Source organism: Euphorbia lathyris, chromosome 7, assembly GCF_963576675.1.
Source record: "Euphorbia lathyris chromosome 7, ddEupLath1.1, whole genome shotgun sequence".
NCBI classification, from domain to species: Eukaryota; Viridiplantae; Streptophyta; class Magnoliopsida; order Malpighiales; family Euphorbiaceae; genus Euphorbia; species Euphorbia lathyris.
This window is the reverse complement of record NC_088916.1, coordinates 78,763,842-78,777,915: the sequence shown is the minus strand read 5'-3', so window position 1 is coordinate 78,777,915 and position 14,074 is coordinate 78,763,842. Positions and strand designations below refer to the sequence as shown.

At 38.4% G+C, this 14,074-nt stretch overlaps 1 protein-coding gene across 1 annotated transcript; it reads right to left on the bottom strand.

Moving 5' to 3' along the window:
* Nucleotides 1-1,296: 1,296 nt before the first annotated feature.
* On the bottom strand, nucleotides 1,297-8,453 carry LOC136235119 (chaperone protein dnaJ 10-like). Its single transcript, XM_066024635.1, has 10 exons — nucleotides 8,114-8,453; nucleotides 7,745-7,804; nucleotides 7,078-7,160; nucleotides 6,677-6,836; nucleotides 5,729-5,855; nucleotides 5,023-5,181; nucleotides 4,235-4,413; nucleotides 4,070-4,150; nucleotides 3,855-3,983; nucleotides 1,297-1,730 (listed from the first exon to the last, which is right to left on the bottom strand). The coding sequence occupies exons 1-10, from the start codon at nucleotides 8,198-8,200 to the stop codon at nucleotides 1,623-1,625; spliced, it is 1,173 nt and encodes a 390-aa protein (XP_065880707.1). The 5' UTR covers nucleotides 8,201-8,453; the 3' UTR covers nucleotides 1,297-1,622.
* Between the last annotated feature and the right edge of the window lie 5,621 nt (nucleotides 8,454-14,074).

The following is a 14,074-nucleotide window of genomic DNA, read 5'->3' as shown; positions in this document are numbered from 1 at the left end:
CTATTGAAAAAAGAAAATCGTATTAGTTCGTTTTGTATGTCACGTCATATATCAAAGATGACAAATCAACGATTTTGTGTGCACGATGTCCTAATGAGCCAACTTTAGGTGTGTTATAAGTTTTTAATACCAACTATAGGTGTTTGATAGGTTTTTAAAGTCAACTATAAATATGTGATAAATTACTTAAAAAGTTCGGAGTGCCAGTTGGCAAAACTTGACAAGTTTAAATATACATTAAGCTTAGAATTTATTGTTACTGGACGATCTTAACACATTAAAAAAATAATTACTCATTGGGTTAATAAATCCATTTAAAAGATTAAAAACTTAAACCAGTAAAAATTAAACTGCTCAGGTTCTCAAATAGCCGTTTTGCCACTTATAATGCCATCTTGCATCATTCCATTCTATCCTATCATATTTTAAAATATCTCCCATCAACCTGACAAATTCATAGCTCACACATCATGTGATAAATCTTATTTTTTTATGGGCACCAACCACCATTTGACACGTAGGACAATATTATTTTTCAAAATTGACGACACCGAGTATTGTCTTCTTGCACCAATTTTAGTGATATAGATTTTCATTTAAAATAGGGTAATTAATTTATTATTCCCTATATTTTGACAAAAACACGCTGTTTGGTTCTTGTATTTGTAAAACCATACGGTGAAGTTTCTAACATTTTTTTCGATGAACTGTTTAGCCTCTAATATTTTTCTCAATGAACTGTTTAGTCCCTGCCGTTAGACTCTCATGAAAATTATGTTGGTCAATTTAGATTTGAGTCAAAATCTTTTACCATAAAATCAAATATATAAGACCATTATCTTCATTGTTTCTCATCTCTGCGTTTTCTTTTCCTTTATTTTACTTTTCTTTAGACTCTAGTGCATCTAAACTCAACTTTGAATGTTCTTCTTCTTGATATGAGTGTTTTCCACCTTCAATTCGAACAAGAAGAGTAAGTGAAAGAGATTTGAATCGATTTCTACCTTCAATTCAAACAGGAAAAGTTAGCATGGGTGATTCGATTATAGGATAGGAATTCAATCCTTTCTCCATTTTTTTTGTGAGCGCAAGTTATGAGAGAAAGACATAGAGGTGTGAATTGCTTTTGACTGATAAATAGTAAAAGGTAATTTAGTCATTTCCAAATTCATAAACAGTAAAAAATCTAACAAAAGACGAAAGGACTAAACAGTTCACCGAGAAAAATGTTAGAGACCTTACTGTGTGTTTTTAAAAACACAGGGACTAAACAGTGTATTTTATCAAAAATATAGAGACTAATAAATTAATTACCCTTTAAAATAGCAATTATACAGTAATAACTAAAAAGTAAAATAACTAAATCATAAAAGCTGAACCTGAAAACCCCCCAAAAAATACAAACCCAGAGACTGGAACAAAAAAAATATAAATTACAACAATCTCTCTCTTTCTCTCTATATATAAATGTTTGTCATTCTTACATTACATCAACATTCACTGCTTTGCTAACATGAGATTTTTCCAGCTCATCTATTCATACAAACACATTCAACAAATAAAATTTCCATGATGCACAACATTAGGCTTATGTATACAACCTCTCCACCAATTGCTCGCTCTCAGTCACCGCCTGATGATGAATGTTTCAGTGCACCAGGCGGTGCTGTTGGCCTCGGGAAGTTGTCGAACTGAGTCCCGCCCATGTGTGACGCCTCCACGTAAGGGCTCTGCAACATTCAATAGTTTCGTAATAATAAGAAACATAGTAGATCATTGCTATTTGACTCGGACCTGTTCTAAAAAAGTCAAGGCATTTCGAATTGCTTGTTGACACGGACAAAGTCGAGGAAAACCTTTGAAATTATTCCAATATTGGATCTTGGACGTATAATAGTTCTGAATCGAATTCTTAAGACTTCAAAACATATAAAAAAAATGGAATTTTGAATACACTAACATGTTACGGAATCTATTCGGGACTAAATTTAATATTGTTAAGATATAATTTACATTAGATTTCCTAAAGACTACCCAGCCAGAACAGCCTTGTTTGGCAGTATCATCAACCTGATTGCTCCCACATCAGGATTGGTGACAGGGTGTGTGCATATGCATGTGCAATAATGTGTCTTTACAAGTCCATTTTCCAAAACATTTCTGTTTATGGTAATTTAACAGTTCTTTTCCATTTTTGAACCCCACCTACCTATTGATAGCGCCATACCACTTGGCCACACAACAAGCCGCGTTCATATGCGTAAATCATGGATAGAGAAAAGTTATCTCCTCATTAGCACAAGTTTTGAGAGAGGAAGGGCCGCGTGGAACAAAGCAAAAACTGTAACACAAACATGAATGGTTAAAAGAAATGAAGCTCCTTAGGAGCAGAGACAGGAAATAAGGGGAGTCGGACAGCACTCCTGTCAAAAATCAGATCGGGATCGAATTGCACCAAAAAAACTGGCAGTAATCAGACACCTCTTAAATGGTCCACCAACCAAACTAAGGGAGATGGCTCCTAGCACTCAACAAAACCGACTTCGTTCTTCAGTTCACTTAAATGCATCTTCGGTCAGCAACGGGTACTTGTTGATGGACAAACTCAAGCCACATTGAGCTTCTGTGCTTTGTCAGCAAGTGGTTATTTGCTGGAAACCAATCAATGTCAGCAATTTCAACGTCAAGCTCTAATTGTCTAAACACAAGCATGCTGGTTCAGCCTTCCAACAAGAGTAAATATCCACCCACACCAGAGCTGACTGACCGACGATTTGTTGTCTGCATCGGGCAACACAACTAGCCGTGTGCATATACATAAATCATGGACAGGAAAAATGATCTCCTCATTAGCAGAAGGCTTGAGAGAGGAAGAGCCGTGCGGAACAAAGCAAAAACAGTAACATAAACATGAATAGTTGGAAGAAAATGAAGCTCCTTAGGAGCAGAGATGGGAAGATAGGGGAGTCGGAAAGCACTCCTATAAAAAATCAGATCGGAATCGAATTGCACCAAAAAACCAGGTAGTAATCAGACACCTTTTAAATGGTTCACCAACCATACTAAGGGAGATGGCTCCTAGCACTCCAACAAAACGGACTTCGTTCATCAATTCACTTAAATTCATCTTCGGTCAGCAACGGATACTTGTTGATGGACAAAGTCAAGCCACATTGAGCTTTTGTGCTTAGTCAGCAAGCTGTTATTTGCTAGAAACCAATCAATGTCAGCAATTTTACGAAGACTCTAAACACAAAGTATGCTGGTTCAGCCTTCCTACAAGAGTAAATATCCACCCACACCAGAGCCAACTGATTGACGATTTTGCTGTCTGCCTCTGCCAACTAATTAGTATTGATGGATTCCGTCTCTTCATATATGGTTATTGCTAGATATAGAGGTTTATGAAGAGCTTAAACCACACAGTGATTTGCATGCACATGCTATGACAATAGTGATTCAGAACAGAGAGAAAACTGAGTAAACTGCACTCGCTGCCATAAGAAGAGAGCAGCCCTATATAAGATAATTTCTTGATAAGAAAGATTAACCATTGATAGGTAAATAGTTACAGAAACGGACTGCTTCGAGAAAAATTCTTTTTCTTGATTCCGCTCTCAAAGTACCTACTTATTTGCAACGCTACTAGTTTCTCTAATCATATTCCATTTTCCAAACTGTTATTCCAGAAATATTTACTTCAAAGGAAATAAATTTTGTTGAACTAGTACCCTGGTTTAAGGATGGTAACGGGTCTCACCAAAACTGTCCTCAGCTGCTCATGATATTTACTTGTAAAGAAGATGTTGGAAGGGACCATTATATGAACAATATTCTTAGGAATCTAAACATACCTGTGGATCTTCAACATTCCTAGAACCCACCGATGTGCAAGTGTCATGGTTATGTGCAGTTCCATTCAGTTTAGGGATAGGACCATCTAGTACAGTATCGCTATCACTTCCGTTGGATGATTTGACACTCTGCAAGCAAAGCTTTCGAATCATAAGCAAAATAATGCTTAAACTTAGCATTAGAAGATAAAGTGCACTGGAATATGAGATGTTACCTGGAAAATTTTACCTAGTGTTTTCAATCCCTTAGCCCTTGCACGAAGCTCTTCTTTCTTGACACTATTGTCTTGAAGAACCTAAAAACAAACCATTAATTGATTACAAACTATTTAAGTCTATGTGATTTGACACCCATTAATATCTATGAACTAGAAAACAACCATCTGGCAAACACGGGAAAGAGTAGCCTCAATATCAGCAACATTGAGCTTCCACAAGGAATCAATCATCAACTTCTTGTGGGATTGCATGTACTCTTCAAGCTCTTCCTCAGTATAATTTCCCTCTGAACTTAGCTGCTTCTTCATATCCTCTTGTAGCTGGATCAGCGCAATAGCACCTAGCAACATGAGACAGTAGATGAGGCAATGAGCAATAATAAATGAATCAAATACTTTCCTTGAGAAAAATTGTCTAACAAATGCTTTTACTGAGTTTTACAGCTCCATTGACGTTTGTTAAGCTCCAGGCTTAAAACATGACCCAATCCAACAATCCAGGATGTCCATGGTATGTTCCATTTACACCAATTAGGGTAGTAGAAATAAGACTGACAAGTTTACGCTAACAAGATTTACATGAAGCGAACCAATATATCATTTCTTCCTATACAGCCTGTGGAAACTGAAGTGAGAGGCTACAATCTATTAGCGTTTTGTGCATTTCCAGTTAGAGGAAAAATTCAAATTCCATTTTTACACCTCTTTTTAGCAAAGTTCAAACAAGGAACAAGCAGAAAAGGGAAAAAAGGAAAAAAAGAAAAGAAAATCCATACACGTACAACCATCCATCACAGGAAGAAGTAAACTAGTTATAGGTTTGGCATGCAGCAGAGCTAATATCTGATAAAACACAAATTCAGTAACCAACAGTAACAGTTCATTGTGAATTCCAAAAGATTAACCATTTGCATGATCATTGGCCAACAAAACCAATGGTGTCTACTAACCTGTTGCCGCAGTTACTTGGGATTTAATGAAGTGGCCCTTGTTTCTAAACCATTCAGCAACAAATGGCACGCCCAAATATATTGCTTTCTTTCCAAGCTCTTTGGCTGCCTGTCTTGCATAGATGTAGCCAATTGTATTCAACATATCAACACCATATGCTGCAGAAAACAGGGCACATTAATACGGCATTTCATGTCTTTTATTATTTTCTCTGCATATGTGTGGTAGAATGAGGGCGAGCCTTGGCGCAACGGTAAACGTTGTTGTCGTGTGAACGAGAGGTCACAGGTTCGAGGCTTAGGAGCGGCCTCTTGCCAAAAATTGGCAGGGGAAGGCTTGCCCCCAATACACCCTTGTGGTGGGACCCCTCCCCGGACCCTCGCTTAGCAGGGACGCGTAGTGCACCGGGCCGCCCTTTATGTGTGGTAGGATAAGAGAACATCAGTATGAGATGCAGTGCAGATTAAAAAAGCGATAGCATATTGAAAAGGTTATCCATTACAAAGAATCTGCACAAGGATGGTACTAAATTAATAGCATTGAAGAGTCTATTCCTGAGAAAGTTCAGGACAGCAAGCTACTACTCTGTTAACTTGTGCTTTGCCTTTGCTCATGTCCTCTTGGCTTCCAAAATAGGTCTCCTTGTGTGTGGCAGACAATGGAGGTACCCAACTTACAAAACCTAATACTGAATGCTAAGGTTACCTGCATTAGAGAGCCTAGTTACTTCAGCTTGAGCTTGATTAGTAAACTCGTCCTTGTCCCTTGTGTATTGGTTAAGTCTATCTTTCAATATCTGTACAAGTTTTTCTTCTCTCTCCCTCTGAACAACCTGTGGTAAACAAGTCCAAAAACAGGAGCAATACAATGTAGAATTTTCAGCAGAATGCTTAAAAAAATGAAATCCATCTCTATTTTGCATACAAGAAAGAGAATATGGTGACTTCACAGGCTTCTTCAATAATCACTTATATCTAAATGAAAGAACTAAAATAATCATTTGGAAAAAGCTACATTTTAATTTTGACTAACAGATCATTTCATTTAGATTTTCTCTGAAACAGGAACGCCGAGATATATCATGCTTCATACTGATATTTTCATGACAATATGTCCAACAGCAACCTCTATCTAAGCTGTGGAAGAAAGGGAGCACTTCACCAAATTTAATTTACAATGTAGGGAAGTTGCGGCACATACCAAATCATTTTCCAAATAATGAGATATAGTTAATTTATCAAAAATTTGTATTGATATGACCCAAGATGGCATGGAATGAACAAATCCCATACCATCTTGGATAATATAATGTTCTTAAAATCAATTTTTTTCTACAAAATTGAAGTTCTTCAAATACAAATTGATACTTAAACTCCTTGTGCACCAAACAAATAACTGGATTCCTAATTCTGGAATTGCATTCCAGTTCCATTCTAAAAGTGAACCAGAAATGCCTTCAGTTCTGACAATAATACAGGCAAGAGAAACATGAAAGAGGCTGCCAAAATTATTCTATCACTTCTTTTGTCACCATCAACATTCTAAAACTACTACAATATCATGGTTACTAACAGTGTACCATGGTTATGTTAGTAAACATATATCATAAACATCAAGAAATAAAGAAATATCCAAGACTTCAAAAAAAGTTACCCTCATTTTCTCTTGCAACTTTTTAGTATCAAACTGTTCGCCCTCGGTGAAAATGTCTAATGAAGCCATTGATGCCATGGCAAGCTGTCCAATGTAGTCCTCAAAAAGCTCACTACCAAACAGCATTGCAAATATCGCTGCAGGATCGATAATTGCATCTCTGAAAGTAAAAATATAGCATGTGAATAGAAGAAAGACAAGGTCAAAGCAAAAGAAGAAATTATTAAGAGTCACATGCATAGACAATACTAAAAATAAAGCAAGGCGAGTTTATAACTTCTTTATGTGTGTGTGTCTGTATACATATACATGGGCAGAGAGAAATTCATATCCCTAACAAATGCATGCCAAATATTAACCTTGAAATTGACCTATATACAAATTAAGAACAAGAAACTAACGTTGAGATTCCAGATTTCCCATAAGCATCATATGCTTGTCGTTGAACAGGATCACTCAATACTTGATATGCCTCTCCAAGCACCTGAATGCAAATGAATTGAACTTGAATAAGACATACAAATTTCACAGTTCTACTGATCCTTTAAACATCATTCCTATGTCTGATCCGGCTTGGAAAATATGTGACAAGATAACATCGACACTGAAAATTATATAAAGTTCATACATTTGGTACTTCATTAATTTCCACAAGCACATGAAACTTGAAAGCGAAGTTCCAAGTGAACATAGGGACATAACTGACGACGAAATTTCTCATACTCAGATAATGCTTATTGCTCATGGTCACTAGAGTACTCTTCTTTTCTACTCCTGCTCAAAAGATTTTATTCTATTATGATTCTTTATTTGGCACTTCACATTTTATTGCTAAACAGTTATTGTGATTATTATAGTTGCTATTACAATTATTTTAACTGATTTGAGATCAAATTTGGTAACAAATCCCAAAACATCCCAGTAAGAATAAAGGACATATATGCAGCAGTGGTATAGTTCAAAATAAGAAAAAGCCGAACTACTTGAGTAAAGTAATCTCCAAGAAGCAAAGAGCAGTTATCTCTTTATTAAGAATTTACTCATAAAATTCAAAAAGCAATATCTTGCCTGAAAATTCTGTGCAGCAAGAGGGTCGTTAGGATTTTTATCTGGGTGGACCTGTCGTGCCTGCAAGCGAAAACATGAGGGAACAAAGAATTAATAAAGAAACCACAGCGGCAACATGACATTTGGGGAAAAAATTAAGCAGAAACAGGCAACCGTAATTAGAGAAACTAAAATTTGAGTAACTGAAACTAATACGAGTGAGTTTTCAGTAGAAAAGAAAGACAGCAGATCCAGTGAAAGGTAAGAGATCTAATAGCAAATAATTCCGAAAAAGTAAGGGTGAGATGCAACGATACGCAATTAGAAAAGCTGAATTTGACTGAAATAGCAAAGGGGAAGTTATTCTAAAAAGAGGAAAGAAACATCCACCTTCATGTAATAAGCCTTCTTAATCTCCGCCTCGGAGGCGGTGGGGCTGACACCAAGCACGTCGTAGTAACCGGTCTCCTTGACCATTTTTGAAGCGATCGATGAAAGAATTGGTTAGGGTAAAAGCTAAATTACTTGAAGCAAAGAAGAAGGATGGATGAATAAATTAATACAAGTAAAAATTCAAAAAGAAGGAGAGATAGAGAAAGGGAAGAGGGAAGCGATGGTGGAGAGAAGAAAGAGAAAAGAAGATACAGAGGTTGAGAAAGAAAAAGCCGGGGAGGAAGGAAGACCTGTTTTCATTGTTTTCATTTCATTTCATTTCTTTGGCGTTGACTATCACCTGCCGCGTTTTACCCTTTTCTTCATCGCCTAGCGTATCGTATCGTATTCCCTCGTAATATTTTTATTATAAACTTTTTGAGGTGTACCATTTTGATTCGTTTTAAATTATAAATTTTTTTTTGATTAGTAGGGAGGGGCGAAGGCCCCGGGCATAACACAGACCTACGTTGTACTAGTCATTCTAGGGAGACAAGTACCACATAGATCGGAAAAAAGAAAATCTTGGATGCCTGCAGGAGGCATCTCACACTCGTGGAGACCTAACGATAAACTTCTTGCGTAGCTCGCCATCCAATCCGCGGCTCTGTTTCCTTCGCGAAAAATATGTATCAATCTGATATCTCAGCTTCTCTTCATTATCTTTTGGCACTCAACAATTAACCAGTAGAAACTATGTCTATTCTCCGTGCCATTGTTTACTAGATTTACTACGGTAAGGGAGTCCATTTCAACAATTACTTTGCGGTAGCCTCTATCCCAAACATAGTTTAGCGCAAAAAAGAGCCTCCATAACTCTGCCAGAACCATTGTGCATACCCCCAGATTGACAGCAAATCCTCCTAGCCAGCCACCCCTCTCATCCCGTGCGACTCCACCCGCCGCAGCATACCCCTGCCGACCTTTACACGCGCCATCACTGTTCATTTTAATCCATCCTTTTTCCGGCGGTTTCCAGCCCACGAGAATCTCCCTAATCGGCTTATCCCTTAACCTTTGCTCATCTGTGAACGCAGTTCGGCTTTCAATTGCTTTACCAAAAATAAATTCCAATTTATTAGTACAGCTCGAGAACTCAGGGTCAAATATCGTAGAGCATCTCCACTTCCATAGCCACCATACTGCGTTTGCAAACACTATCCTCCCCTCGACATTTCTCCAATTTTTCTGGCTCCTCAACCCAGCGATGACCCAGTCTCTTAGATCCATTCTGGAGAAACTCTCCCAATCCGCTACTGGGATTATCCCTCTCCAAACTTCCGTTGCCACTTTACAGTCTCTAAGCAGGTGGATGGTTGTTTCCGCTCTTTCGCAGGCTCCACAAGCCACCTCGCTACCGAGATGCCTAGCAGCCCGTGAGACATTCGACAGGACCGCGTTGTGTAGCAGGAGCCAGTAAAAGAATCTCAGTTTCTCAGGCACAGGTAAGCTCCAGACTCTTTTCCAAATTTCCAGATTTAGCTCCCTTCCCCAATTTTGTGTAGCTTCAAACGCAGACCTTACATTAAACAGGCCCGAATCCGAAAGCCTCCATCGCCAGCAATCTCTCTCTTCCGCTTCAGGGAAAACCATCACTGACGCCATGCGCAGCATTACAGAATTCGGCACCAGATTCTGCAATCTCGACCAGTCCCAGCCTCCTTCAGCTCTCCAGAAAGAGGCTACCGAATTGCCTTTCTGCTCTTCCGATACAGGGGTTATACACAAATCTTCCAGTGCAACATCTCCAATCCACTTATCGGTCTAGAACTTTATTTCTGACCCATTACAAACCAGTCTCTCCAACCCCATGTTGAGAATATCCGCACTCTTGACAATACACTTCCACACGTGATTAGCAATCTGCTTGGGGCGGATTTCCTGCAAGTCTGCATTTCCCTTCATATAGCGGTTTCGCAGAACTCTAACCCAAAGCGACTTATCTTCCGTTAAGAGTCTCCAACCTAGTTTCGCTACCATTGCCATGTTGAAGTCTCTTGTTTTGCGGATTCCCAAACCTCCCATAACCCGTGGTTTACACACAGTGTCCCATTTAATAAGATGGATTTTCCTCTGTTCATTCGTGCTACCCCACAGGAACTGCCGGTTGAGCTTGTCAAGGGTTTTGCACACTTCTATAGGCATGAGGGAAGTTTGCATGATGTAGGAAGGGATTAAATTCGTAACAGATCGGATTAGTGTAGTTCTGCCGGCTGTAGTTAGGCACTTCCCTTTCCAGCCATTCAGGCGATTCTGCACTCTGTCTATAACATGCTTGAAATAGTTCTTATCAACCCGTTGATGAAGCAACTGCACTCCAAGATATTTCCCAAGGTTGGTGGTGGAAGCAATTTGCAGCGCTGTGCTTATCTTGGCGCAAATTCTTTCCGGCATATTCGACGAGAACACCACCCGAGACTTCGGAAAACTAACCCGCTGACCTGAAGCTTGACAGAACCTATCGATAACTCCTTTAATCACCTCTGCCTGACCTTCTGACGCCTCCGCCATTAAAACAATGTCATCCGCAAACATCAAGTGAGTGAGGGAGGGGCCCCGTCTGGAGACCCGAATTGGAGTCCAATTCCTCCTTTCCATCTCATCATTAATCATGTGGCTAAGTCTTTCAATGCACAAGATAAAGAGATAAGGTGATAGCGGGTCCCCCTGCCTTAGGCCTCTGCTCGGCTGAAGCTCTTGCGTCGTCTCTCCATTCCAAAGCACTGACATCCTCGGGGAAGAAACACAAGTCATAATCAGATTAACCCACTGCAGAGGTAGCTTTAACAGTGTCAGTGTGTCTCGTAAAAACCCCCAACTAACTCGATCATAAGCTTTTTCGAGATCAAGTTTGAGGACCATAATCCTTTTTCTTCCAGTTCGTCTCTTCAATGAGTGGACAACCTCTTGCATCAGAATAACATTATCCGTTATTTGCCTACCCGGGATGAAACTACTCTGGTGCGGCCCAATAAGGTACTTGAGATGCCGCTTCAACCGCTGCACCAAACATTTGGTGATTGTTTTATATAAAACGTTACATAAACTGATCGGCCTAAATTGACTCAGGTTAATAGGCGTCGGTGTTTTAGGGATCAGAGTAATGAGCGTATTTTTTAACCCGGTCTCCAAAACTCCAGTATTCAGGGCTTTCAACACGCAAGACGAGGCAGAAGCCCCAACCACATTCCAAAACTTTTGGTAGAATAGTGCCTGGAACCCGTCATAGCCTGGGGCTTTTAGGGGGTCCATCGTAAATATTGCTTGCTTGACCTCCACCGTAGTGAAGGGCCTACTCAGGCTATCCACCGCTCGCGCCTCCCACTCCGGAAAGGTACTAGAAGTGCAAATCCGTAGCCTAGCCATATCCTCTTTAGTGTAAACCTGTCTGAAATGCTTGGTCATCAGTTGTCTGAGCTTGTCTGAATCCCAAATCCAAATCCCCCTCTCATCCTGCAACCCATCAATCCTGTTGCGCCTTCTTCTCACAATCGTGGAAGTGTGGAAGAATCTAGAGTTACGGTCACCACATCTTATCCAGCGAACTCGGGACTTTTGGTACCAGAGAAGCTCCTCTTGTAACAGGACAGCAGATAACTCATTCGACAGCTTCCTTTCAAGTTTAAACAACCGATCATCATTCACCCTACACAAACTATTCTGAACCCCTGCAATTCGAGCTAGCAGCCGCTTCTTTCGATGAAAAATATTTCCAAAAACATTAGCATTACATCCTCTAAGTGTTGTAGCTAGATTCTGTAACCCCTGCTTCATTTCCTGATTACAGTCCCAACTGGCTCTGATCACATCTTCAAAACCAGGATGCCCCGCCCAGGCGGCTTGAAAGCGAAAAGGTCTATTGATCTTCCCTTTAGGTTCATCCATAATGTCAAGAAGGATTGGCGCATGATCCGAATTGTGCCTAGGAAGATGACGGACAACACCATTCGGAAACTCATGACGCCAGCTGGAGTCACACAAGGCCCTGTCAAGGCGACACGCCACCCGCGTACGAGCTGACACACCCCTAAACCAAGTAAAAGGGGGCCCTATAAAACCAATATCGATCAGCTGCAGATAATTGATCCAATTTGAAAACATTGCACATCGAGAAGCTACTCCTTGCGACCCCCCTAGCTTTTCCTCAGCAGATTTAATACAGTTAAAGTCACCTATGATAACCCAAGATTCCTGTAAGCTGTTCCTGATACCTCTCATATCCTCCATGAATTGTCTATTGGCCCCTCCCGCGAACGCGTTTTAAATTATAAATGAATTAGAGCATCTCCCATAGACTCTTAGTATACTCTCTAAAAATAATATAAATAATTGACTCTTACTGATTTAAGAGTAGCTAAGATATCTCCAACGATGCTTTTTATATTCACTCCTTATCTATTATTTTATTTAAGATTATTATTTATTATTATATTACCAATAGTGTGATGATAGAGACCTATCAATAATAAATTATTAATAAAAAATGAAGTTAGGAGACACAAAGAGGTGGAGAGAGACTCTCTATTAATAGAAAAGATGAAGGGGTTCTTAGTGATTTGAGGAGCCACTAAGAGGCTTTTAGAGCTGATTTTTCATTCTCCCTTCTCAAATTTTAACTTAAGAGCCAATTTATGAGACTGTTGGAGATGCTCTAATATATAAACGAATTGTTCTTTAAAGTTGATATATATTCATAAGTGTAACCACTAATAAATTTGTTTTTTTATTGTTTGTAATTCTGTAATTTATGTTTTTATAGTATGTTTTTATGTAAACTATGATAAATTGCGCAAACATGATGGAAATGTGTGGGATGTGGTTTTAATTGGATAACATCCGAATTTATTCATTCTAAAAGGAGAAATAATGGCAATTAATAGGAATAATGATAACTTATTATTCTTTTTAGGAGAATGATTAATAACAATTAATGCAGGATTAATGATAATTAATATATGACTAATATAAAATTAATGATAACTAATGCAAGGTTAATAACAATTAATGGATGATTGGTGACAGTTATAATTTATGTTTTTATAGTATGTTTTTAGGTAAACTATGACAAATTGCGCAAACATGAGAGAAATGTGTGGGATGTGGCTTTGATTGGATAACATCCGAATTTATTTATTCTAGAAGGAGAAATAATGGCAATTAATAGGAATAATGACAACTCGTTCCTCTTTCTCTTTAGAAGAATAATTAATGTATGATTAATTCAGTATTAATAACAATAATGCAAGATTAATACTCTCTTCATTCCATTATATAGGCCATTCTAGCAAATTAGTTTTTTTCCTAAATATAAGTCATTCTAGGATTCCAAGAGCTTTTAGTTTAGTTTTTTTGTCCAAATATTAATTTTTTTTGTATTGGTACATGTGTTTTTTAATATTACAATGCTTATTCCCCTTAGTGACATGAGAGAGAATTTTTTCTAGTTAACCAATATATTTTTTAATTTGTGTGAAATACCCTAGAATGACTTATATAATGGAATGGAGGGAGTAACGATTAATGAAGGATTGATGATAGTTAAGTTCAATTAAAGTAATGAGCTGCAAAAGATAGTATATATAGTACAAGTAAGTTAATAATATTATCCTCTTTTCAATAGTGATTATTATTCTCCTATGATATTACTGACTTTATTATCGGAATGCCTCCGATCGAACTCAACGACGTCTCACAGAGGAGCCACTATAGAACCACCAAAGGATAAAAGGTGCAGTTATCAATCGAAGAAATTTTCAACCAAGTGGTTGTTCATAGTATACTTGCTATTTCTGTTCGTGAAAAGGAGATGGAGGACAGAGTGATCTGGCATTATGGGAAGAAAAAATTCTACTATGTGAGATTGAGGTACTATATTGCATTTTAATATATGTTTGGAGTTAAGGAGAGTGAATGGACGAA

What these genes read in the sequence shown, in the direction of transcription:
- LOC136235119 (XM_066024635.1), bottom strand. Translation starts at nt 8,200, where the DNA reads ATGGTCAAGGAGACCGGTTACTACGACGTGCTTGGTGTCAGCCCCACC. An exon ending in AGTTGCAAGAGAAAATGAGG is followed by an intron (nt 5,856 to 6,676) that starts GTAACTTTTTTT and finishes TGTTTACCACAG; the next exon opens with GTTGTTCAGAGGGAGAGAGA. An exon ending in AACTAGGCTCTCTAATGCAG is followed by an intron (nt 5,182 to 5,728) that starts GTAACCTTAGCA and finishes TGTTTTCTGCAG; the next exon opens with CATATGGTGTTGATATGTTG.